Source organism: Podarcis muralis, chromosome 11, assembly GCF_964188315.1.
Source record: "Podarcis muralis chromosome 11, rPodMur119.hap1.1, whole genome shotgun sequence".
In the NCBI taxonomy this organism is placed as follows: Eukaryota; Metazoa; Chordata; class Lepidosauria; order Squamata; family Lacertidae; genus Podarcis; species Podarcis muralis.
This window is the reverse complement of record NC_135665.1, coordinates 47,798,021-47,825,327: the sequence shown is the minus strand read 5'-3', so window position 1 is coordinate 47,825,327 and position 27,307 is coordinate 47,798,021. Positions and strand designations below refer to the sequence as shown.

Below are 27,307 nucleotides of genomic sequence, written 5' to 3'. Positions count from 1 at the left end.
AAACCTACATACAGCAACAGTGTTTTATTTTGTGTAGGTTCCTATTTTGTTATGTGCAAATGGCTGTTATGTCCATAAATTACCATATAGCATATATTCAACGCAAAAAACAGCGACAATTTGTTGTTGACAAAGGACAGCTGGACATATAAAGGGCCCCATTACCTTCAGTAGCTTAGGGCCTCACCAAACCTAAATCCGGCCCTGCATCTGAGGAACAAGGAAGCAGCTGAGGGAAAACCAACGGCAACCTTGAGAATTTGTGGAGCTGCAAGTCATGCTATTGGGCTGTCTAGCCCAGACTTGCCTGCTTCAGTAAGTGGTGACTCTCCAAGACCTTTCCCAAGCCTACGTTCTGAGATTCATTCTATTGGAGGTGATGAGTGTCAAACCTGGACATTCAGCATGCAGAACATGTGCTCAACCCGACCACTGATCTTCCATTGAGGCAAAAACACTCAAAGGGGGTGCAAGGCAGAGCCAAGGAGTGGGGTGGCCTGAGGAGAGACAGAAAGGCCCAAAGGGTCACATTTCGCCCTGAGCCTGAGGGTCCTGTCCCCTGGAATAGATTGCCAGCTCATGTCAGCTCTCTCTAGACTCATAGAGGGATACCTTTGCCAACTGGTAGGGCCGGCCCTGACATGCAGCAGTTGAAGCAGCATCCTCCCAGAGGCACTAGGAAGGGGATAGAAGACAAGAAGGTAAAACCTAGTGTCTGAAGAGTGAAGTAACACTTTATAAAACTGTAGTAGGGAGGCATCAGTTGTGACCCACTTCTGGCAGCAAAATGCATCAGGTTGACACTGCCCACCGTCCCTAATTTTACTGAATTCTTACTGTTCAATATTTTTATTTTTATTTTCTATATTTTAGCATTATGATCATGTTGAGAGGCACTGTCATAGGATTTTCATAAAGCGGCTTCTTGGGAGAGGAAAGGCACTCCACGCTAGGACTATGTGCGTCTTGTAAGTAGAGAAGCTGGCTTCCTTCAAAAGAAGGACACTCTATGCACGGCCAGAGAAAGTCAGATAATGGAAAGCAGGATTGGCGTGGCCTTGAACCCCCATGCGTATTTGAGCTATGAGAAGAAATAGCCCTGAATCGGAAAGCTCAGCCTTTGAAATCCAAGCTGCATGTAGAGGCCCAGAACGAATGCAGCCACGCAAGCTGCGAACCTAGCAGTGACCCCCAAAGGCTCTTAGTCCAAGCAGTGTCCTTCATGCACTACTTCAAAGTTCATTTTGGAGCATTTCATGGCCCCCAGTGTGCAGAGGTTGGCTGTCATCCTTCTGTGCCGAACGTTGAGGCAGAAGAGCTGCTCCTCACTTGGCGGGCACTGGCTAGGGATCAGGCAGAAGCAGGTATTGTGCGTCTCTGCAAGAGAGAAACAAGTTTTTGTTTCACTCAAATGGTACCCAGAGAAGAAGAAGAGGAAGAGTTTGGATTTGATATCCCGCTTTATCACTACCCGAAGGCGTTTCAAAGCGGCTAACATTCTCCTTTCCCTTCTTCCTCCCCCACAACAAACACTCTGTGAGGTGAGTGAGGCTGAGAGACTTCAGAGAAGTGTGACTAGCCAAGGTCACCCAGCAGCTGCATGTGGCGGAGTGGGGAATCGAACCCAGTTCACCAGATTACAAGTCCACCGCTCTTAACCACTACACCACACTGGCATGTTAAAGGCTGGAAATATTATAGAAGCAAGACAGAAATACAGTGTCTGGCTGGAGTCTCTTCCAGCCCAACTTTGAGATGCTTGGGATTGAACCTGGGACCTTCTGCATGCAAAGCAGATGCTCTACCACTGAGCTACGATGGTTCCCTAGGAAGTTCACAGCTCCTGAATTAGGAGCTGCCTGGTCAAAAATTAAAAAGGTGTCTTCTTTTCCTGGTCTTCTGGAGATGTGTTCAACTCACCCACTGAGAAACAATGTACTAACTTGTGTTAGCTTATTATACTTCAAAGAAAAGAGTCGATTCTCTTTCACACGCCAGCCTCATCCTGACCTCTCTCCACACAGCCATTGTCCTTCCCTTTCTTGGCTGAACCGGTCGGTGCAACAGGCCAGCCAAGAAACATTTCGTAACCTTACGGGAAAAGCCATGGTTATTTCCCCCTCGTTGCACAATAATGCTTGAGCAAACAATCCCACGGGGATTTCACTTCTTAGCACAGGCACGCACTCAGAAATATACCAGATCGTTTTCATAAGACAAACAGCACTTTCCCTTCCCAGCTGCTGCTGTTTGTACAAGATGGAGCTTTCGACTGTGTGTTGGGAGCGGGAAGGGGATCACAGCTCTATTGGGACCACCCTGGGATTTCCAAGATGGATAACGTTCTTTTCCACTATTGGCCATGGCTGGCATTGGCAGTTGGCCGTGTTGGGTGCTAGCTGCAGCTTAGTTGGTACAGCAACCAATAATCTGGGGTGGGGAACCTCCAAGTCTGTGGGCCAGTCCACATTAGCCTACAGAACCATTTCTCTAAACTACACCCACCCACCCATCAACTGATATCACTAGTGACATTATCCGACGGCCATGAGGGTGGGTTGGCTGTATACACCTCTGTTCCTGGGCAGCCAAATGAGCAGAATTTAACCACTCACTCATTAGCTGATGGGCAGGGGGTTAACTCATAGAAGCACAGAATTGCAGAGCTGGAAGGGACCATGAGGGTCATTGAGTCCAGCCCCTGCCCAAAGGAGTCCAATCTTTTGCCCAGCTCGAACCCATGAGATTAAGAGTCTCATAATCTACCAGCTGAGCTATGCCAGTGCTGCTCAGTTTGGCTGAATTCCATGCCATGGAAGGTCCTGCTAAAACCCAGGTTTGGCCCATGGAGCCACAAAGGTTCTTGCCTCTGTTTTAATTGGTTAATCAAATTAATTGACTAAAGATGCAACTGTAATTGCTGCAAGTGCGATCACAGTGCTGAGCATTAGCCCAGAGCCACTGCAGGACTGAGGAGTCATGCTTACCCAGACAGCTCTCCCAATCATAGCATGTGTCGTAGCCGCAAGCTTCTTTCTTTATGCTGTTTGCAGACATTTTGGCCCTTTCCTTGGCCCACCACAAGTCAGTGTCACTGAGGCAAGGGCCAGCATGCAGGAAATGGAGCGAATCCTCTGCAAGGCATTTTTCTGCCAAGTAGTGACAGCTGGGCTTTGTAAGGGTTTGCTCAGAAGCTGCATCCAGGACACAAACATCTTCAGAGAAGTGGCTGTGAAAGCACAAAGAGAAAGAATTTGGTGGACAGTAGGAGGAGTGAAGGGACGCGGGTGGCGCTGTGGGTTAAACCACAGAGCCTAGGACTTGCCGATCGGAAGGTCGGGGGTTCAAATCCTTGCGACAGGGTGAGCTCCCGTTGCTCCTGCCAGCCTAGCAGCTCAAAAGCACACCAGTGCAAGTAGATAAATAGGTACCGCTCCGGCGGGAAGGTAAACGCCATTTCCGTGCGCTGCTCTGGTTCGCCAGAAGCGGCTTAGTCATGCTGGCCACATGACCCGGAAGCTGTACGCCGGCTCCCTCGGCCAATAAAGCGAGATGAGCGCTGCAACCCCAGAGTCGGCCACAACTGGTCAGGGGTCCCTTTACCTTTACCTTAGGAGGAGTGAAAGGAGAAGCTAATTCTAGTTTTGTCCCCATATTCCTCCCGCTGCACAACAAAAAGAAGGAACCTGACAGCTAGTGCCACCTTCTGAATTGGTTGCAAAAAAGAGGGCAAGTTGAGGTTAGTGGGGCAGTGCCGTGTTTGCCCGAATGAACCAGTCTCTGATGGATGGAAGGAAGGAAGGAAGGAAGGAAGGAAGGAAGGAAGGAAGGGCAGCCTAGGTTCCATTATCTTTAAAGGGGGACTGTAGAACAGTTGATTGTAAATAACCTGAAGCCTGCTCAGCACATTGGAGTGATTCAAGGAGACAATGAATCTAAAGTCTGGAATGTCCCTAGGCTTATCAGACAGCTTTATGAGACCAACATAAATCTGACATGGAGGCAGATGATGCTTTGTTTGTTCTTCAGAGTGTCGAAAAGAGGTACATGAGGAGCATTGTTGCTCTCTGTGAGTACAGTAATCTCTTGCCAAACAGGTTTTGTACTGGGTTTTCTTTTTGGGTGGGGGGCAGCAGGGTAGTGTTTCAAAAACTTATTTGACCAAGGATGGCAGTGGAACAAAAGAAATGTGTGTGTGCATCAACACCTCTGTCATGCTGCTTAATAGCTATTGTCTGTTTCTTTATTTACATATGTAGGGGGAATCCCACAAGCATTGAAATCTCATTGAAACTTCCCACTCCAGCTAAAGAAGTTTAGAACTATACATATTTCAACATGTTACATTGTGCGGGGGGGGGGGGGGGAATGAAGCTTTCCTTACCCACAGTCCTCTGTTGGTGACAAGCACACACACTGGGATCCAGCCTGCTTTTGGCCTGGCCTGCAACTGCCTTGAGCTTGAGAGTGACCATCTGGGGGGGAAACAACAACCAGCAAATCATGATTTTCATGGGGCTCGGAAACACAAATCCTATTGCAGATAACATAACATATGAAGCTATTTTATGCTGAGTCAGACCTTTGGCCTATCTAGCTCAATACTGTCTGCACTGACTGGCAACAGCTCTCCAGGGTTTCAGGCAGTGGTGTCTCCCTGGACATGCCAAGGAGTGAACCTGGGACCTTGTGCAGGCAAGGCAGATGCTCAGCCTCGGAGCTGCAGTCCTTCGCCTGCATTGAACATTGGCAGACGTAGAGACTTGAAAGGATTAAGTTTGAATGTGGTATGAAATGAGAGAAGAAGGCTTTGAAGAACTTTGAAGAACATATGGAGAACTGATATATTAGAAGCAAGAGAGCACAGCGGCAATGAAGCCTAAAGTCACAAGGCAGGACCGGAAAGGACGACATACTATATCAGAGAGGTGCATAAAAAGTGGTTTAGGTGGGTGTCCATTTATTTATTTGTTGCATTTTTATTTCTCCCTGCTCCTAGAGAGCTCAAGGCACCCTTCTTCTTCTTCTTCTTCTTCTTCTTCTTCTTCTTCTTCTTCTTCTTCTTCTTCTTCTTCTTATCACTCGTAGCCAAGTAAGACTGTCTTCCATAAATATAGTTTTAACAGTGAGTCCGTAAGTGACCGTGGAGGCCAATTCTGGATCCACACGTCCTTCCAAGTGGGGAGATAGGTTTCCAGGTGGGACTTGATCATGGTGAGGGTTTCCCTTAGCATGTTTCTCCCCTTCGTTGTGAGTTTGAGCATCTTCAAAGTCCATGACACCTTTGGTAAAGGCTGTTCTCCAAGTGGAGCACTCACAGGCCATTGTTTTCGAGTTGTCAGTGTTCATACTACATTTTTTTTTTTTTTAGATTTGCCTTGAAAGAGTTTTTGAGCCTCTTTTGTTGACCACCAGCATTACACTTACCGTTTTTAAGTTCAGAATAGAGTAGTTGCTTTGGAAGACGATAATCAGGCATCTGCATAACATGACATGACATATGTAGTCATGCACTTTTATCTTCACAACAACCCTGCAAAGACTGAGAAGCAATGACTGACCCAAGGTCAACTAGTGAGCTTCATAGCTACATGTGAATTTGAACCTGCACCTCCCCAGTCCTGGTCTGGCAGACTACTAGCCACTGAACCACATAGAATCAACTTGCTTCCCTTTACCTTTCTCACAGGTGAGCAGGCTCCAAACAGGAGGCTTCCAGGATGGGCCTTTCCCACAAGTGTATTGTCTGTGGCCACTTAGGGTATAGGTTGCAGGGCAGCTAAGTTGGATGGTTTCTCCAATGCTGTAGTCACTTTTAAATGGAGAAATGGATACACTAGGAGATGCTGATGGTCTGAGACAAGAGGATGCTGTAGCAAAATAAAATAAAATAAGCATCTCGTGATAAAAAGCCTGAGGTTAAATGTGCAATTAAAGATCCACTCATATGTTTAGTTATCCCTTTGCTCCAGATTCAACTAAACAGTTGCACTAGCAGAAGCGAGAGCAGCAAGTCCCACTAACACAATGGGGCTCTCCCCCTTCTCCTCCTCCCCATAAATTGGCTTTGCAGGGGTTGGGAGAACCCACAAAAGGTCACACAGAGGGAGGGGGGGATCGTTCTATCTGGCAAGGGTTTTTCTGGCTCTTACGCTGGCAATCGACAGGCCTCTGTGCCCACGTTTGATCTGGTAGGCAAAGAAAGAACTGATACCCCACAAGGTTGTATCCACTCAAACAGACAACTTCAGCTTGTTCACCAACAGCATAATAGTTCTTTTCATTCTGAAATCAACAGGGAGAATTGTTTTTACTCGCTGAACAAGTTTTAAAAAGTTTTGGAATCACAACTTGGATTGGTAACACAAAAGCTCCTCCACAGAACCTTTCTTCAGGATATCGCTAGCTCTTCTATTTATTTGGGCAAATGCCATCCCATCCTTCTACACAAGTACTCCCAGGGAAGCTAGTGTATCCAAAAAGTTCTCCACTGTTCCTTTATCTGTGCAACAACCCTGTAAAGTAGGTGAGGCTGAAAGTAAGCAAATGGTTCCAGTGAGCTCCATGCCTTAGTAGGAATTTCCAGGAGGATCTCCCAAATCCTAGTCTGATAATCTAATCTCAAAAACATTAATGTTTTATCTCCTCCACATTCCCTCTGAAGAATTGTGGGAAATTAAAATGGCAGCTCTCAGCTGCTCATAGAACACTGCTGGTCCTGCCACCAACATGGATGAGAAATCCCAAATTGGTCCACTAAGACAAGAAGGGGCCCTTCAGAGGCCTCTCAGGCCATCTCTTTGCTGAAGACAGGAGCAAGAGCAAGCTAGGCATTGAGATAAAGGCTTTTACCCATTTAGAGAGAGACAAGCTCCAACACTCACCCTGATGAACCCATGTTCTGGAGGATCTGGTCTGAGGCATCCAGAATCAGGCTGCTCAACCAAAATATCCCTCTCCTTTTTCTCGTCACCATCATTGAGACACAAGGCCCCCCTAGAAGAAAAGAACCACGGAATTCAGACAACCTTTATTTGCTTACTACTTACTAGAACCACCAGAAAGACTCTAGGGCTCTTCCAGGTTCTTAAATATTAATTTAAATAATTGTCACAAAGACACCAGTCTTCAGTAACCTTCATTCTAATGAAACCAAAAACAAGGTAGGTGCTTCCTGCCAAAAAAATCCTCTCACTTCTCAGAGATTTGGGTGGACATAAGAATGGAAGTGAGAGCTGGACCATAAAGAAGGCTGTTCGCCGAAAAATTGATGCTTTTGAATTATGGTGCTGGAGGAGACTCTTGAGAGTCCCATAGACTGCAAGAAGATCAAACCTATCCATTCTTAAGGAAATCAACCCTGAATGCTCACTGGAAGGACACATTGTGAAGCTGAGGCTCCAATACTTTGGCCACCTCATGAGAAGAGAAGACTCCCTGGAAAAGACCCTGATGTTGGGAAAGATTGAGGGCACAAGGAGAAGGGGATGACAGAGGACGAGATGGTTGGACAGTGTTCTCGAAGCTACCAGCATGAGTTCCACTGCGGGAGGCAGTGGAAGACAAGAGTGCCTGGCGTGCTCTGGTCCATGGGGTCATGAAGAGTCGGACACTACTAAACGACTAAACAACAACAACAACAACAAACAGGCCACTAACACTCAACAACTAAACAACAACAACAAAGAATACAGTCATACCTTGGGTTATAGCTGCTTCAGGTTGCGTTTTTTGGGGGGGTTTCGGACCACCGAAACCCGGAAGTACCAGAACGGGTTACTTCCAGGTTTCGGCTGTTGCACATGCGCAGAAGCGCTAAATCGCTTTGCGCATGCGCAGAAGTGCAGAATCGCAACCCGAGCGTCACTGTACTGTCTTCACTGAGGAGCAATCGCTTTTCAGGGTTCTGGAGCCCTGTCTGGAGATACCAGGGGTCGAATCTGAGATGTAAAAAGGCATCATTTTCCATTGTCTCTTTGTCTGTCACATGCAGCACTGTTTCCGTTCCACTATAGATCATCTTCTGCCAAAGACTACATTCTTTGCCTCGCTGCCTGCTGTGGTGGACTTATCTGACTTAATTAATTATGTAGATTATGTAACTGACATTGTCATTACATTATTCTACCTTTTCATTTCAATGCAAAGGAGACATAATGCAAATTGTGTGTGTAATAAATGATGTATTGTTTGTGGAATGAAAGTAGCAACAAAACCAATCATATGCACCAGATTTATTTCTATCCCAGACATGGAACAATTAAGTGAGCATTGGCAATTTCCACTCCTGGCTCCATTTTCACTGAAATTCTGCAAATAGGGAAACTGCAGAATCCTGACAAATGGAAATCAATGTAGCTACAGCCCTTCCCACAATTAGCCCTTCTAGTTCACTCTTACTTGTCAGCAAATATGGAGAGGTAGCATTCTTCCTCTTGGGCCCGTTCACCTTCACATGGTTTCCCTCCATTTAGCGGTGAAGGATTGTCACACTCGCGGGTCCTAGATCTCTTATGGCCAGCATTACAAGGACCCCATTGAGACCAGCAGTTCCAGTGACCATCCACGGCGACTGAAACAGACAGGAAGAGAAACCCCTAACAAGCCTGGAATAACCACAAGGTTCACTGAAATGTTACATAAGGTGAGCACAACACACGCCTATACCCAGGGCTAATAATAATAATAATAATAATAAATGATAACAATAACAATAAATAAATTAAATTAAATTAAATTAAATTAAATTAAATTAAATTAAATATAATAATAATAATAATAATAATAATAATAATAATAATAATAATAATTTATTATTTACACCCTGCCCATCTGGCTGGGTTTCCCCAGGCACTCTGGGTGGCAAAATATTAAAAACACGATAAAATATAAAACATCAAAAGCTTCCCTAAACAGGGCTGCCTTCAGATGTCTTCTAAAAGTAAGATAGTTATTTATTTCCTTGACATCTGATGGGAGGGTGTTCCACAGGGCGAGAGCCACTAAGAAGGCCCTCTGCCTAGTTTTTTTTTAAAATGCAACACCGGTACTTATGTTTTCTTAAAAGTGTCGTGGGTGCCAGCACAAAATGGCTACTACAGACAGCAAAAGAAGAAGAGGAGGTGATGGTACCCTGTACTAGTGAGCACTGTCACACAAAAATTCTTCTTCTAGGTATTATAGTTGTATCTGCACTTCCCTGCATTTCTGCCATGGTATCAGGACCATGCAAAGCTGAAATGTTGTTATAAAGGTTGTTGCACATTGTTATATTTGCTATGACATTGTTGTTTTATTATGTTATTATGAAACTGTTCTTGCAGTGGTTGCCTATGAGGTGCATCCCTTTTCTTTGAGCATGATTCTTTTTGCGGAAAAGCAGCATGCAAATAAAATTATGAAGGAATATACCAGATTTGTAATCAGGTGCTTTCATCTCACAGTTGTCACCATAAGTACCAGCCTGGCACACACAGAGGCATTCGGTTCTGGAGAGCACAGGCCTGCCATTGTTGGGGCAGGGAGCGCATTGGCACGGGTCAAATCGCTCCGCATATTCCGCAAGAGCTTTCCTGAGGTTACGCCGTTTAGTCGCCGCACACGGGAAGTCCTTCACCAGATCCAAAATGGGAGCCAGCTAAATGAAAAGAGCCTTGTGGTAACATCAAGTCCTAACAAGTGCAGTGCATCTTTATCTCAGAAACAGGGGACATGTGGTCTTCAAGATGCTGTTGGAATCCAATGCTCATCACCACTTGCCCAAATGGGCAGTGTTCAGGATGATGGGAGCTATTTGTTTGGTTCATAAAATTTATACAGTGCTTGATTGTTTAAATTCTAACACTAGAGAGCCAGTGTGGTGTAATGGTTAAGAGCGATAGACTCGTAATCTGGGGAACCGGGTTCGCGTCTCTGCTCCTCCACATGCAGCTGCTGGGTGACCTTGGGCTAGTCATACTTCTTTGAAGTCTCTCAGCCCCACTCACCTCACAGAGTGTTTGTTGTGGGGGAGGAATGGAAAGGAGAATGTTAGCCGCTTTGAGACTCCTTCGGGTAGTGATAAAGTGGGATATCACATCCAAACTCTTAAAAAAGTGGGGGGGGGGGACAACTCAGAGTGGTTTACAAAGAGAATAGTAATGTGGTTGGAGTTCCACAACACCTGAAGAATTGCATCTCTCCTTAGGTGCTTTACAAAGTTAGAAGAACATAGGGAGCTGCCTTAAACCAAGTTGGACTGTTCTTCTACCCACTTCAGTAGATACCCACCAATTGTCTATACCACTGGTCTTCATCTGGTGGGTAGGTGCCTCCTATTGAGTTGTGGGCTGATCCAATAATAATAATAATAATAATAATAATAATAATAATTTATTTATACCCCGCCCATCTGGCTGGGTTTCCCCAGCCACTCTGGGCGGCTTCCAACAAAACACTAAAATACAATAGTCTATTAAACATTAAAAGCTTCCCTAAACAGGGCTACCTTCAGATGTCTTCTAAAAGTTTGGTAGTTGTTTTTCTCTTTGACATCTGATGGGAGGGCATTCCACAGGGTGGGTGCCACCACTGAGAAGGCCCTCTGCCTGGTTCCCTGTAACTTGGCTTCTCGTAGTGAGGGATCTGCCAGAAGGCCCTCGGCGCTGAACCTCAGTGTCCGGGCAGAACGATGGAGGTGGAGACGCTCCTTCAGGTATACTGGATCCAAGGTGAGTGCCAAGAGGAACTCTACCACCATGCAGATGTCTGGCCTAAGATTAAGAAACAGGTCTCCCAAAAACATGTTTGGGCTAAAAGTAGGTTTGAAAAGGTTGAGGAAACCTAGTCTACACTGCCTGGTTTCAGTCCCGGCTTGAGATGCAAGGGGTTGAACCTGGGAGCTTCTGAATGCAAAACAGATGTTCTACCACTGAGTTACACAGCTCTTCACCTATCTCTTTAACTTTATTTTGTGACCAGACTATCCACAACCAGACCTATGTTCATTTCTTTGTGGGCTAAAAGGATACATTGCTTCATTGCTTCTGCTTTCCTACCTCAAAATCAACAACGATTGGATTGTCTTTGGTCGATTCCAGCCAATTTGTGTACACGGCATGCTCTGGGAAAGATCCTTTCTTTTCCCAGGCAAGCGCTGCAGCGTATTCCGACCTCCCTCCTTTTACTAATGAGATAGACTTTTCAGAGGACTGAAGAAAAGAACCTGGAACAGATTTGAAAGGAGTGGTCTTTGGTTACCAGAGCAATGCTCAAATTCACAGCATCTATTCAAAATCGACGCAGACGGTGGTTTGCAGAAAACCACCTGAAAGAATGAATGATATACCGGCCATGACAAACCTCCAGCCCATGGGCATAATTAGGTCTATTAGGTCTCTCTGTTTGGTCCATGAAGCCATTTTGACCAAGCCGTGCCCGCCTGCTTGTTTCTGTCATCATATATTATGTCAAGCGTGAGTCAGCTTAGCTGAAAATGAGGTTTGTTTTGAAGGCAACTCTGATGGTCAGTGCTTGAGCTACATAGCCATTGCTGGCATGATTATTGGCACTTGTGACGACACAGGGCTTTGCATGCACCAACTATCATCTGAACGTTGGCAAATGCCATGCCCTGCAACTTGCAAGCTGATTGTCGCCGCTTGCAGAAATGCTGTTTCTTTGCCCCCACAGTTTAATCCCAAACTGTGTGAGCAGAGAAAAATGGGTTACCTAACATCACTGAATGCCACCTTAGTGAACTAGAGAAAAACCCACTTAATAGTCCAATGAGGTCAGTGGCTGTGGAATGCTGACCGACTGTTGGAGGGGAAGTAATCAGAAAACTGGATGGGAGGGGGAATGGAATAAGCTTGTCCTGAACAAGAGCAGAGCAGACTGCAGTATTACATCAGTGCACCAGAAGAAGAGAGACTTATACACCAAGGAAGGTCACTGGGTAGGGCAGATGTAAGTTCATTTATTTTTCATATTGTATGCAAGATGCAGGATGGAGCTTTCGCCAATACATTTCCATTTCTTTACTTATGTTTCTTCCTTTATTAGCCACTTGTCAGCTGAAACTGTCAAAATCAAACTAGAGTCGACATGCATTTGACACTCTTTTAAAAATAAATAACTAAATATGCAAATAGCATCTGCTAAGGGAGGTATTAGGGACGTGGGTGGCGCTGTGGGTTAAACCACAGGTCGGCGGTTTGAAGCCCCACAACGGGGTGAGCTCCCGGTGCTCGGTCCCTGCTCCTGCCAACCTAACAGTTCGAAAGCACGTTTACCGGCGGGAAGGTAAACGGTGTTTCCGTGCGCTGCTCTGGTTCGCCAGAAGCGGCTTAGTCATGCTGGCCACATGACCTGGAAGCTGTATGCCGGCACCCTCGGCCAATAAAGCGAGATGAGCGCCACAACCCCAGAGTCGGTCACGACTGGACCTAATGGTCAGGGGTCCCTTTACCTTTATATTTACCTTTACCTAAGGGAGGTATTTCCTCCTAATGAAAATAGCAGCTACAGAAAAAAATGAGATTTCCAAGGACAGCAGCAGAGAAAGGGCTAAATTCCTTGACCATGTCTGCTTCGGTTAACCCTCCCCAAAAGCAATTAGTCTCTTACAGTGCTTTGAAATTGTGAACATTTAGACTATTCTAGTGCAGAATTTAATGGAGGTTATTTTTTAAAGAATGAAAACAGCTGAATCCCTGGACATCAACATGATGCACTCCTTGCAAGTATTTGCCATTGGAAAAACAAAGGATATTGAGGTTATTGCTTATTCTTATTATTCACCACGACACACTCCGAGACAATAGGATCGCTAGAAATCCACTATCCTTTATAGCTACCTTCATGCTTTTCACTCATTCTGTTGTTGACACAATCTGTACGCACTTTCTTTTTCTTCTTGAAAAAGACACGCCTCGTTGTCTCTGTCCGGACACACTCATTTGCTTCTTGCTCTGTTAAACCTATAGCGGGGAGAGAAATCATGTCCCCAGTACTTAAAAATTCGCAAAGCAACTCAGCGTTCATGTTATTTTTACTTATTGTTCTGCCTAGCAAACAACACTGTGGGAATAGCTCACTGTCTCTTTCCGAAGTGGAGAGCAAATGTTGTTCATCAGAACTGGCTGAAACTGGTCAGCGCATCTTAGTGAGTAAGCAGAAAGGAGCAGCTTCTAAGTCTCATGTCTGGCAGCATTCTGGTTTGGAATCAGAATTCCAGCAATCTTAAATAATACAAAATAACACAAACCCAGGGTGGTGCTGTGGGTAAAACCTCAGTGCCTAGGACTTGCCGATCGTATGGTCAATGGTTCGAATCCCCGCGGCGGGGTGAGCTCCCGTCGTTTGGTCCCAGCTCCTGCCCACCTAGCAGTTCGAAAGCACTCTTAAGTGCAAGTAGATAAATAGGTACCGCTTTCTAGCGGGAAGGTAAACGGCGTTTCCGTGTGCTGCGCTGGTGCTGGCTCGCCAGATACAGCTTAGTCACGCTGGCCACGTGACCCGGAAGTGTCTTCGGACAGCGCTGGCTCCCGGCCTCTTGAGCGAGATGAGCGCGCAACCCCAGAGTCGGTCACGGCTGGCCCTGATGGGCAGGGGTACCTTTACCTTTACCTTTAACACAAACCTAGGCTGGTTCTAGACACATCAAATAAGTGCTTCAGGAAAAGGCATTGTAAACTTTGTATGAGAAATCGTGTTGGTGCCACAGTGTTATAATGCATATAAAACACATATAAAACGCTTTTTCTTTACCAATCTAGCTGAGCCCCTAATGAGTTCTAGGGGTATGCTTTGACCACAAGATTCAACTTGCATCTGTATGTGCAGCTTTGGGGAGCAGTAGGATCTGTTTCAATGGTGCTCTCTGTCTTTCCAAAGCAAATCACTTAGAACCAAATTGGATCCACTCAATTAACTACAATGGATGATGTAAAAATGCCCCCACTCGCCTTTTTGTAGAAGAGGGTGAAATTTGTAGAGAGGATGAAATTTGTAGGTACAGCAGCCCATCCAGAATGGATTGCTTACCAAATTCTAATCTAGGCAGATAAATCCACAGGGGTCTTGTGCAGCCAGCTTTGATTTTTCAAACAAAGGAAAAGTCTATACATTTTTCATTTCTATATTGCCATAATTGGATGTGAGAGGATGAAGCATGCCAGAGTTCAGAAACCTAGCTGCTATGGTGTTCCTGCAAGGGCAAGATTTACAGGTCTGTGATAGGAACAATAGTAGTTATAGGGAGATGTTGTTGGGGAAGAGAGCATGGAACCAAGGAAATGTCACACAAACATGCCCACAACCAAATTTACTCAGTTACCCAAGATGTCATTGGTCAGAGTAGGCATAAGAGAGGAATTGCACTGTCCATAATCTAAACATTCCTCTTCGTGCCCTCTTCATGAGAAATCTAAACAAACATTCCTTCAGACGACATCTGAAGGCAGCCCTGTTTAGGGAAGCTTTTAATGTTTGATGCATTACTGTATTTTAATATTGTGTTGGAAGCTGCCCAGAGTGGCTGGGGAAACCCAGCCAGATGGGTGGGGTATAAATAATAAATTATTATTATTATTATTATTATTATTATTATTATTATTATTATTATTATTTTCAGGTCCCCTGCCCCCAACATTTGGAACAATATTCCCTCATGCATATCCTATTTCATTATATCGCTAAAGAGACTTCTGGAAAAGTTTGGTTTTTTAAAAAGAAATTGTTTCATATGCTCTCCCATTCTCCCCCAAACAGGGCCATTTACTGCTGTTAGAATGGTGGTGTGGGCTTATCTTCCCTAGCTAACTGCCACATACCTGAATTTCTCAGCTCTTCAGCACTGTATTGATAGAGGAGGTCATACGTGCCCCCCATTGAACCAGAAGTATAGTAATGAGTCCCAAAGTCATCAAATATCCGGCTGTAAAGGGCATAGTTGTACTCCAGAGGCAGGCTGTTGAGGGCCTGTAGGAAAACTCCAGAGAGGTGCAAGTCCGACTGTTTCACTGTGAAATTCGACACAGCAATCACCTTATGGACCCTAATGAAGTTGGAGTTCTAAAATGGAAGAATTAAAGTTAGAGTCTGTTCCAGTTGCTAATAAGACACTTAGTTGATTTTTATGGCCATTCTTCACCAAATGCTCCCAGGGCAGGTTACATAAAATGACAATGGTTTTAAAACAACATAAAATTCATTAAAACCATGAATTAAAAGCAAAAAGCTCAACAAGATCACATGAGCAGCAAAACAGGAGTGCAGCAACATAAAATAGCAGGAGGGGAAACTGCTACTCATCCAAATGCCTAGGACAGCACCTTGATCCAAGGCCAAAAAAAGTATATCAATTGCCAAAAGATACACCTGGAGATGGGTGGGCATTCCAGAACACCTTGGAGCCACCACAGAGAAAACCATCTCATGTGCTGCTGTCACTTGAATTGTAGTGTTTCTCAGGGCTGAATACATACCCCGTAAGTGCCCCCCCCCCAAAAAAACCTGGACATCCGATTTTTTTATCACAAGAGAACAGCAGCCATGTTGCTTGCTGCGATCTCACAGTGCAATTCCCCCCTAATTAGCACTTTTGGGAGCCATGCTTGAAAAACGCATTTATTATTTTTTTGCCTGGGGGGAACTGTGGTGTGAAATTGCGCAAGATCATGGCAACCAAAATGGCCGCCGTGCTCTCATGATAAAAAATGGGGAAGATGGCATCCAGGAAGATGGTGTCCCGGATTTGGGCTTCAAAGAGGTGGAGGGTATGTGAATACAGTGGAGCAGTTCACAGGTGAATACCTACATACCAACACACACACGCAGACACCCTAATACCTCTAGTTTATCAGTTGCCCAATTCTGGATGAATTTGTGTCAGCACTCAACATCTGAGTTCACCATAAGTGGGAGTGATGGCTAATAGCAGCCAAAAGGACTGTCCCTCCATGATTATGTCTCTTCACTTTTGAAGGCCAATAAAACCAGCCACCTGTGCCACATCTTACAGTGATGAATTTGTTGGTGAGAAACTTAACTTTAGTTCTTTCTTGGTTTTTGGTTCCTTTTATTGCAAATTACAACAATTCTGTCCGGAATGTTCTATATATTACATGCTATCAGTAAATGGACAAATCACTACCTCCAGCACCAACAATTTATTTCTTTCTAAAATCTTTTCCCATTTACAATCCCTGGCCGCTGTTTCTACTGTGATATTTTATACAGTATATGAATGAATAAATAAACTGGTTTAAGAGAAAAGCTTATCTCTACACTGCAGACACTAAAGTAATTATGTTCATATTTGTTTCACTTGGGAAAGAATTTTTTTACTTATTAAATAAATGCTACCAAGAACATTATTTTAAAAAATAAATATTATACCCCATAACACCCACACATTTACTGAAACATAGGCTATTATGAATTCATTTAGAATTTACAAGTATACATTAGAAAGAAAGGACAAATGTTGCACCATGATAAAAAACGCAACTCACCATGCAGAATATGCTTTCCAGAAAAAAAAGAGAGATTTGCTCATTCCATTTATATGGCACTTTTCCTTTAAAGAATTCAAGCCACAGTGCAAAAGGTCCTCCCTCCCATTTTATACTCATGACAACCCTGAGAGGTAGGCTAGATTGAGATGTCATGATTTGCCCAAGGTCATCTAGTGAACTTCCTGGTCAAGTGGCAAGTTAAAACCAGGTTGCCTGAAATCTACTTCAACGCTTTAGTCCCTGAACCACACTAGGTCTCATCTTAACTGCTGCCAGATATATTAGGGCAAAAAGGCATCTAGATTTAGCACCAGTGATATCTGTGCAGAATAGGTATGGGTGAATCTGTCAATTTTGGTTTCTGCCATTGAAAACTCATCTCAATTCTCAAAAGATACATATTTTTACTGGACAATCTCCCCTGCTATGATGCATATTGGCCAGCTATTTTTCACCAATATATGCACACTTTATCCTAGTATATGCAGTTTGTACACATCCCTTGACTGGGGAACTGCATCGCAAAATTCAGACAAGTGCAAATTTCAAAAAACGGCTCTGTTTGTATTGCTTTGAAAAGTGTGGATGTTTGCTTTTAAATGCAACTCGGATCTAAATCCTTCCCTTTCCCTAGTGCAGAATAAATATAATTGGTTTGGAAGTAAATTCCCTTCGTTTTTTTGTCAAGACATGAAAAGAATTGCCTTGCTTGATCAGATGAAAAGTCTAAACCAGCATCACAGCCTTCAATAGCAACCTCAGGCGGTGAGTGCCGGCAAAAATGGAGTCCCAGAGACAAGAATATTAGCATTCTCAGGGGGACTTCAGTATTTGCAGAAGTACACAAAACCTAAAACAAACAGTAACACACACCAAAATTACAGCCCAGTGAGGGCTGAGTAGTTTCAGCAGGCACAGAACATTGATAGTCAGATGGGAAACAGAAAACTGGTATTGCAGGTAAATGCAATACACCTTCCTGAGTTCCTTACACTGATATTATCCTGGAGATGGGCATGGCTGGGTGGCAGGAACCCTGAACAGGAACACCACTGCTAGGAAGCGAGGATACATCACACCATTTTGTTGCAAGCCTCACTTGCTCCAGTGATCTTTGGTTGTTAGGTTTAATACACATGGTTGTTGAAAGGGTGTGTGTGTAAAAGTTGGCATTAAATAGCAGTGGAATGCAAAAGCTTAGTCTGCGGTTAATTTCATAAATGTATGCAAAATGAGCATGGTGATCTTCCCTGATAAAAATAGATTCATCTCAGCATCGCTGCATAAACTAACAGCTGTAGTGAAACAGGAAAAGCATTGTCTCTGTTCAAACACAAATGAATAGAATTGAAGTTTTTGATCAGATGCAATCAGGTCTACTAACCTTAATCTCAGTACAGAAACATTCTCAAATGACACGCATTAAACTTTATCATCCCGCAGCCCTGATTGCAATGTATCTAATATTATCTATCTTTCCTGCACCACCAGACATTGATAAACGAAAAGATTGCTCTTATTCCAGTTGTATTTTAGTGGTTTCATTGGGCTTAGAAAAAGTCTAATTTCACCCATCAGGAGACATTTAAAAAGAAAAACATATAAGCTGTATATGAAATATAATGTCTCTTCCATTCCCTTTCAATGATCTGAATGGACTCCTCTAAACTAATCTGCTTTGATCAACACTTTCAGACCTATGATACAATTTTCTGCTCTCTCACAATACAGATACTTCAGTAGAGGAAAGGTTTTGTGTTCCCTGGAAAATAAACCATATCCTTTTCCGCTTCTGCTGGTCAAGACTTGAATTCAGCACTAGTGGACAGAGACTGAAAAAAAGGAGAGAACAAAAACATAAGTACCTTTTTATATGAAGCTTGCACAGCCTCTCTGAAGGAGGATGAAGACGTGACCTTCACTTTAGTCTTTCTGGAGAAGAGCAATGGGATTCCAGAGGATCGTCTGCCTGAGCTGGAGGAAGAGCTGCCTCCAGAGGAAGAAGACTCTAAAGGAATTAAATCACTATAAAAATCAGATGCCACATCATCCTCTTCATTCTCTGTCTGTGGAGAGGGAAAACAGAGATACCCTTATTAATGATATGCACCCATAATAAATATAAGGCATAATTCTATTCAAAAATTATGTCTCCTACATCCAGATCAGCATGTCACCAAGGAGGACTCAGGTTCAGATGTCCCAAAAGTCACCCCACTTGGGGGGAAGAGAGCCTTCAGCAGCACTTTCTTCATCATTTTGGCCTAAGAACATGGTTTCCCCTTCATCTTTGGACTCTGGGGATAACTCCACTATAGTGTCTGCAATTCTGCAGCCATGTAGGAACATGAAACTGCAGGGAAAAAATTACACGACTCCCAGAGAGGGTAGAACCACAAAAAGCCTTCAGATGATCAGATCCTTTGCTGCGACAACATCTACCATAGCTCAAACAGTGGGGAACTGTCCAGGGTCCTGATTTGCCTGCTCTGCCTGTTTCCACCTATTCAGTAAGCATCAAATCCCAATAGAACAGGATGAATATTTCCTGAATATACATAGATTTCTGGTCCAATACTCTGTTGCTAAAGTATGATATAATTTGCCTTATAATCACTGTAGAGCTTCTGTATGCAAGATCTGGTGTTTTGTATTTTTTGACCGGTACCTGAAAGCTGACCGTCTCTAAGTTTTCAGGAACCCGAAATGTCTTCCGCGTATCATTATTTTTCACAAGTGTACATTTGCCTCCATTGAAAGAATTGCCAAGGACTTCTCCTCTGTTCTCCTGTGCCATAATATGAAATCTGGAGAAAGGGAAGATTCCAGAAAGTTTGGTTGGTCACAAAAAGCACCAAGGGCCAACTTGTCAGTCAGATAAGATGGATAAATGACTTGACTGAATAAATAACACTGTGTGCCTATGCATACTTACTGGGAGGAATAACCTGAAAACCAATGGGACTTACCTCTGAGTAGCTAGGCTGGAGTATAAACTTATCCCTCTCAACTTGTCCACTGTTCATGTCTATCCTAGCTAGGGATGGGGAAGAGAATTGTTTAGTTCACATTTTAATGTGAATCTACATAATGTGTACCTCCCAAACCAATACAGGAACGAAAACACAAACTATCTTTCAAAATTCACGCTTTTGCAAATTTTGCAATGCAGTTCTTCAACCAAAGAAGGAGAAGCATAGGGAAATGTGAGAAATGTGCACAAAGATGTGTACATTTGTGAAAATAATGTAGAAAATGCAATATATCAAGGAAGACTGCTTGCAAAAATGTGTCTATTAGGCAAACTTGTGTACAAAAATGATTATATTAGGAGAATGGAAGATGAAAATTCATACAATTTTGCATGGAGACTTAAAAAAAAATCACAGACTGAAGTGGGAACGGGGCAAACTGAGCATAAGATTGGAAAAATGAGAAACCAAGAGAAACTGAAACTGACTAGGTGCATCCACCCCTAGTCCCACCTTTCCCATGTATTAAGAATGCCTGTTTATAAAAGCAGAACCTGCTCCTTCATAGCTAAGCAGAAGTAAAGGTAAAGGACCCCTGGACGGTTAAGTCCAGTCAAAGGTGACTATGAGGTTGTGGAACTCATCTCACTTTCAGGCCCAGGGAGCCGGCGTTTGTCCGCAGACAGCTTTCCGAGTGGCCAGCATGACTAAACCACTTCTGGCACAACGGAACATCATAACGGAAGCCAGAGCATGCGGAAACGCCATTTACCTTCCTTCCGCAGTGGTACCTATTTATATACTTGCACAGGCATGCTTTCAAACTGCTAGGAGCTGGGACAGAGCAGAGAGAGTTCACCCCGCCGCGGGGATTTGAACCGCAACTTTCTGATCGACAAGCCCAAGAGGCTTGGTGGTTTAGACCACAGCGCCACCAACGTCCAGCTAATCAGAAACCAGCTTTAAAACCACCTCCTATCAGCTCATTCCATCTTTCTCAGAGTTAACGCAATTCATCGGCATGAAAGTTAACCACAGCTTTTGGATTTGTTTAAACATCAACTCCTCTTCCCAGGGAACTCTAGGAATTGTTGCTCTGTGAGTGGAATTCTTCTGGGTTTTAGATCGAGGGTTATTCTGATCAAGTGAAACTTTTGTAGGAATTTTGAGGTATCTTAAAAATAATTTAAATGGGATCAGCAAGATTTTTCAGTTTGCTCTGCTCCACCTTGTGGTGGGGAAAGTGTGAAGGCAAGTGGCTTCATTATACGGGGGGGGGGGGGTAGAGTGTCTGCTGCAGTTGAACTAGACATTTGGGAAATCCAGTCATTGCAGAACAATTGCAAGAGGATGCAATTTGTAGAAGAGGGAGGGATTAATCCTTTCTCTGCCTGTCATTTGCTCCTTGTAATTCCCCCTCCAGTCAAATAAATCCCCCCAACAAATACAAGGAAAAGCAATGTAAAAATACAATATTAAAATCAGTTAAAACAAGTTAAATTATCAGTCATGTTATGGTAATCAATATATTTTTCTGTTTACAACAATTTTTAGGAAAACACAGTGATAATAGTGCATGCAGAAAACATACATGGATGGTATATTTATATTCTGTTTGTAAGGTGTTCTTTTTAACTTATTCAATAGATGTGAGCAAGCAAAAAGCATCTAAGAATAGCTTCCTTACCCATGGCCTATTAACTGCACGCTAGGAATGCTCTCATGCCTTCTGTTGCACACAGCCTTCACACGGCGACAGTTCCTTTCATCTGAATTGTCCCCACAGTCATTTTCACCATTGCATTCCAAGTTTCGGCCGATGCATCGACCTGATGTCAGGAACATAAGAAAAGACCTGCTGTATCAGGGCTAAAGACCCATCTGGTCCAGTACTCTATTCTCACACAGTGACTGGCCACAAATTTATCTAGTTCACTTTCAAAGCCATCCACATTAGTGGCCATCCAACCCATCAAGATGCCTGCCAAGATAGATTTGGTAGGCATGAGCCCTGCCTTTCACACCATAGTTTTAAGAGTTAGAAGCTATTGTTTTAGACTATTAAACACACACACACACACACACACACACACACGAATGTATTATTCACCAAGTCAAGGATGGGGAACCTGTGCATGGCCCTCCAGATACAGATACTAATCTGGAATGGAGAACTGCTTAGAGAGGTTCACTTTGCCAATATGGCGTCAGAGCCTAAATAAATAAATAGGGCTGTATCCAACAAAATTATTGCACAAGTGGAGCAGCTTCAAGTCATGCAATGGAACTTCTCCTCCTTCTGTTCCTTCTGTTTTCCCCACACCCTCCAAATTCACTCTGTGTGTTCCCCCAACAGATTGGAAAGGAGTGCAGAAGTGCATGGGGGAAGGAGACAGTCAGCTGCACACATGGAACTTGCTTCACCGCTAAAATGGTTGCAAATTTTTTTATGGTGCATCTAGATTGAAGGAACCAAGATACAAATATGGGTTACCATTTTCACACTGGAATTTATTCTCGCAGTTTACTTCCTCTATGTTGCATTGGTTGGTTGGGTAGCACCTCCGGGAATCTACCAGTGGCTCATTGCAGGGTTGCCCCTTAAACTGAGAAGGTGTGATAATGGACCTGACACGAAACTGAAAGGCAGAACAAGGACATCACCATCATCACCACCGTCAAGTAATTTATATTCTGCTTAATTGCCAAAATGGCTTCTAAGTCATTTACGAGTATAAAACCCATGGCCAAAAAATAGAAACATACATTATTAAAATACACAGAAAGCCATTCCACCAAAACATTAAAATAAACACCCCCAATGTGCAATTAAAAAGCCCATTAAAATAGTACAGCAATTAACAGTTACAACAGGAGCTTTAGGCCAGGAGATCAGAGGACTGCTTGTATAACGGTGGCATGCCAATACTGATGGGGGTCTATTGTAGTTCACCAGGGAGAACATTCCGTAACACTGGTGCCACTAGTGAAAGCAGAGTATGAGGAGAGGGCAGTGAGATTTTGCCTCCCCTCTCCAGACAAATTTAAAGAAACAGTGCATGTCTTGAGTTGAATAGTTAGTGGGAAGATAGGAAGGAGCCTTAGATTGAGTCAGACCAATGGTCAGTCTAGCTCATTATTGCTTACAATGACTGGCAGAAGCTGTGCAGGGTTTCAGAAGGAGAATCTTTCCCAGCCTTACCTGGAAATGCTGAGCATTGAAGCTGGGACTTTCAGAATGGATAGTGAGCTGTACTTTGAATGGATCAAAATAATACAAAAGGCTCACTCGCATTTCTCATTGCCTGTCAGGCTTCAGGGACTCAGTCCCCCCCCCCCCTTTGCTCGTAGATAAGCAGAACAAAGAGAAAGGAGTCTCTTACCAGTTAGAACTTTAATGATCACAGCTAGAGAACAAAGAATCCATTTCCAAGGAATGAAGGTGCTCCCAAGTAAGGGTTCCACCCACTTCCTCCCTAGTCCGCCCCCCCCCCCCGGGTCACTTCCACGTCTTGCATCCTGATCTCGCAACGACTGTGCTTTCTGTGCTGCCACCTTATCTGCTCTCTTTGACCTTGGGCTGAGCGGCTGGACCAGGCATAGGCAAACTCAGCCCTCCAGATGTTTTGGGACTACAACTCCCATCACCCCTAGCTAACAAAGCCAGTGGTCAGTGATGATGGGAATTGTAGTCTCAAAACATCTGGAGGGCTGAGTTTGCCTATGCCTGGGCTGGAAGCTTTCCAATGACAGTGAGTCTGTTAATTCTCTCTCCCTCCCAGTTCTCCTCCTCCTAGGTGTTCCTCACCCAGTACTTCCCAGCTTCTGCCTTCTGAACTATGTCCCTCTGCAAACCACTGTTCCAAATCTATTCAGGATCCTGATCAGGGGGAGGGGGAGGCTCCCACCATTCTTCCTCAGTGCAGCCCTCCTCTGCACGGTCCCTGACATTGACTTCCTTTTGTGCCCACCTCCCTTCAATTTTTGCACTTACTTGTTTTCTAACACAGGGGTCACATTCTGACCAGGGACCAAAGTTTCCAAGCTGGCAATTGATAGGGCACATCTGCTGGTTGCAGGCCCTGGATTCCTGAGTTGTGCAGAGTTGGCCACAGAGGTTTTTGATATAATAGTCATCCATCCTGATTTGCCTAGAATACAGGGGGGGGGGGGACATGTTCGTGGTCAAGGGTTCCTGTCAAGGGAAGCAAAATAATTCCCACCTTGGAACCTGCCGGCCAAAGAGGACAAATGAAGATGAATTAATGTGCAATTAGTTGCTGCAAGGAAGCCTTTTGTCTCAAGGACGCCTGAATGGACCTGGAATGCTGCAAGTCGCACTGGCTCTGCCACAAGGGATGGAGGATTGAGATGCCTGCCTTGTCTGATAGAGGGCTGATATAAATTAAAAGAAAAAAGTTTATTTGAAGCAGTTCAGGTTTTCCAAAACTTTGGGGAGGAGGATTAGCAGTGAGTCGCAGGGGCGGGAATTGGCAGATAAAGGGGAAACAACATGGGTTACTGTTAGTATATAAAGCTCTTAACAGCTTGGGGGCAGTTTACCTGCAAGATCTCCTTACGCCATATACACCCACTTGACCACTTTGATTTGTGGAACTGGCACTGTTACAAGTGCCACATAATACAGGCAATGACATTGGTGGCACATAAGCCAACTCCCCCCTGTTATGCCTCATTGTGCCCTGTTACTCCCCCGTCCCACCCCATCATACCCCCCCCCCCAGTTACACTTCCGGGTCCCCCCGATGCACAGGTGTCCAGTAGCACATCAACTGGTCATTGCCTGTACTCGTTCTACATTTGCAAGAAATTGATCCTGCAGTGTGGCAACACCCACTCTTAGACTGAATCATAGAAACGTTGAGTTGGAAGCAATCGTGAGTGCCATCTAGACTGGAACTCCCTTGTGACGTTAATATATGAGAGTGCTGGAGGTGAAATAGTTAAACAGGTTACCCAATCAGAACCCAGGTGGGTGGAGTCAGAGGGACTATAAAACCAGCTCTGGGAGGGGTGAAGGGAGGAGTTCATTGGAAGTGGGGTGGTTGGTTGGAGTGGAAGTGAATTGGGGAGAGTCTGTGGGTAGGTTGAGTTAGTGTAGCGAAATAAGCTGTGTCAGGAACAGTTAGGAGCTAGGAAGACAAATCAATATCTGAGAGTGGTTTAGTGAGTGAGAGCAGGTAGCGGAAGTTATAGGTCTGGATAGGCACCCCATGGTTGTAATTGACCGATACCGTTTATGAAACCACACGCTTGTTAAACTGCAATAAATAAACAGAAGTTTATGTTCCAATTTAACCCTGACTGGACTCAGTATTGTACCAGGTAGGGCCTGGGTGGTGGCAGCGAGAAATTAAGTGGTGGCACAGGGATCAATAGACGGTGAAACGTCCAGGGACCCTGTGTGATCGCCACATCCCTGTCTACAGACATCAGGCAAACACCTTCCCTCTATCCTTTCTCAATGCCTGCTGAAAACATTTTCGTCTAGGCGTATTCCTAACAGACAACTTGAAAGACAAAAAGGTATCAGTTTGTGAAGTCAAAGCTGTCATGTCTCTCCTACCTTTGCCTACTTTGAGTGCCATAATTACAAGTCCTTGAGCAGCTAGACCAGGGAGACCATGGGTAATGGTCACAGTAGCATCCCACGCTGCTGTCAATTGTGGCATGGAGGAAGAGGAGGAGGAGGAGGGGGATGAAATTCATTTTTCTCTCCATAGCTATAGGCAGGGAGTTAGCAAAAGTCAGCAAAGTCTGCAATGCAGAAAAAGAAGTTGTCATTAGAACAGCTCAACATCCGTCACTATAATATGGCAGCTTAATAGCTAATCTACCATGCGGTGCCCTGCAGTGAATGACCGAAGCCGAATCAAACTGTGATAATCACTGGAAGTGTATGGTGAAAGCAGGATGGGACCCCAAAGCCTTTAATATGTACCACTGTGCAGTAGCGTAGCGAGGTCAGGTGGTACCTGGTGCGGAGAATTTCTTGTCAACCCCCCACAATGAAATCTAGTTGGACTCCCAAGAGACTGCGATCTACTCACAGTATAAAAAGACTGCCTGTGATCTACCCATTGCTTTTTGTGGGGGGGGGAGGGGGTTGTCAAAAGTTGTTGAACTTTTTTTGGGATTCCAGGGTTTGGATCCAGAGTTTCCTCCACCCTCGGCTTGTTTACTTACCTGCCTCTCCCTACATGCCTGTATGCCTCCTCCAGCAGCCCATCTGTGCGGGGCTGTCAAAACGAAGGGGGAAGGAGGGAAGACTGCAGCTCCCCCCCTTCCCCAGACAGATGGGGAGTCGCGGGTGGGTGGCGTGCCGAATGTCACCCCCCTCAGAAATGACACCGGGGCAGTCCACCTCCACTGCACTCACCTTGCTCCACCCTGCCACTGTGAACAAGCAGTGAGGAGAACTCAGGCTGCAATTCTAGACGATCTTGTCTGAACTCAATGGGACTTACTTCTGAGTAGACATGCCTAGGATTGTTCCATTCATGAGCAAAATGTGGGTGGGGGCAGCAGCTGCATGCAAGCCACCCTTCTCGTGCACACATTATTTCCACTCAGACATCCACCTTTCCCGTGCTGAAAAAGGAGCCATACAGCCCTCATTTTTCATTTCCCCACTGATACTAACATTCAGTCATCACATTTAAAGCACATGACTTTCTGGGAACCAGAAATCTTTTACTGACTCTTAAAGGAATAATAAAAGAGCTTTCAATGTTCTTTCACATCCGAGAATAATTAGCCTCCTCAAGAAATATCTCTGCAATGCTAATTCCTCTCGAATACAGCCCATAAGCAACGCACAAAGCATCGAAACAGTTGTGAACCTTATAAACATTTTAACAATTATATTGCAACAGCTCCTCTCATCATTAAACTTCCCAATTTATGATAATATTCACCTCATTTTTAAAACAACCCCCTGATCCTTTATATATTTAGCTTTCACATGATGTGACAGAATTTTCTAACCATTTATATCCCCGTTTACAACATTTCAAAACATTTCGTCCATATCTGCTAGAATTACTACCTATTTCTTCATTGACCAGAAAAAAACAGCAAAGCTCCAGTCCTGCCTCAATGCTAGAACAGTTTTACTGGCTTAATTTTCATGAATCAGGACTCTTTTAAAGGTGCAGAAGCACAACAGGGAAATAAAAAGGTTACAACCCAAAGAACAACATTAACAGTGCCATGAATAACACCACTGTTCTTCCAAAAGTTGCTAAAGGACTGCCATCGAATTTCAAAGCTATCATTCATGATACTTGCTTCACTCCTTTTAACTAAGCCCCTATTTCACATACTCAACAAATAGCATTATAAATCAGTTCCTACAGAGCTCGTAATTGCAGTCCTTGGGATCAAAAAATAATTCTCAAAGTTCTCCTCTGTGACAAAGCATTCCCTGCAGGAAGCAGAAATCACACCTCATTAGCAGCTGAACCAGATTAACAACTTATCTTATTCCCTAGAGTTTTTTTTCAGCTCTGAGACCTGAAGGGGTTTGCCACACCCCCATAAAGCATTTTTGGTGCATTCCTTATTTTACTAGGAGGATATCAATTGGATCTTTTAGAAGAGACACCCAAACTGGAGATCTGCTATGTAGGTTTATTCACAGTGACCACGGGTCACCTTGCATACAAATACAGCAAAAACGTACCTGTGCAATTTGTGTGAAAATAATAATTCACAGAAGGCTTCTGCATGCAAAGTGAATCCCTTTGGCGGCATCTATCAACCTAAATGCAATGTGGACATTAGCCCATCAGAACAGGAGTCTTTATACGGCGA

General features: G+C 44.2%; 1 protein-coding gene across 1 annotated transcript; it reads right to left on the bottom strand.

Annotated features, from left to right (window-relative positions):
* Positions 1-9: 9 nt before the first annotated feature.
* On the bottom strand, positions 10-27,307 carry LOC114606764 (complement component C6-like). The gene is made up of 18 exons (XM_077936405.1): positions 27,177-27,307; positions 25,059-25,249; positions 23,466-23,622; positions 21,966-22,110; positions 21,159-21,300; positions 19,168-19,306; positions 18,365-18,565; positions 14,814-15,054; positions 12,837-12,959; positions 11,037-11,203; positions 9,412-9,637; positions 8,401-8,572; positions 6,885-6,996; positions 6,153-6,285; positions 5,679-5,870; positions 4,385-4,475; positions 2,988-3,229; positions 10-1,377 (listed from the first exon to the last, which is right to left on the bottom strand). Exons 2-18 carry the CDS (start codon positions 25,211-25,213, stop codon positions 1,202-1,204), a joined length of 2,814 nt encoding a protein of 937 aa, XP_077792531.1. The 5' UTR covers positions 25,214-25,249; positions 27,177-27,307; the 3' UTR covers positions 10-1,201.

Coding starts and splice junctions, on each gene's coding strand:
- LOC114606764 (XM_077936405.1), bottom strand. CDS start 25,213: ATGGAGAGAAAAATGAATTTCATCCCCCTCCTCCTCCTCCTCTTCCTC. Junction 8,573..9,411: donor AGCACCTGATTACAAATCTG/GTATATTCCTTC, acceptor TGTCTGTTTCAG/TCGCCGTGGATGGTCACTGG. Junction 5,871..6,152: donor GAGGCCTGTCGATTGCCAGC/GTAAGAGCCAGA, acceptor ATTTTGCTACAG/CATCCTCTTGTCTCAGACCA.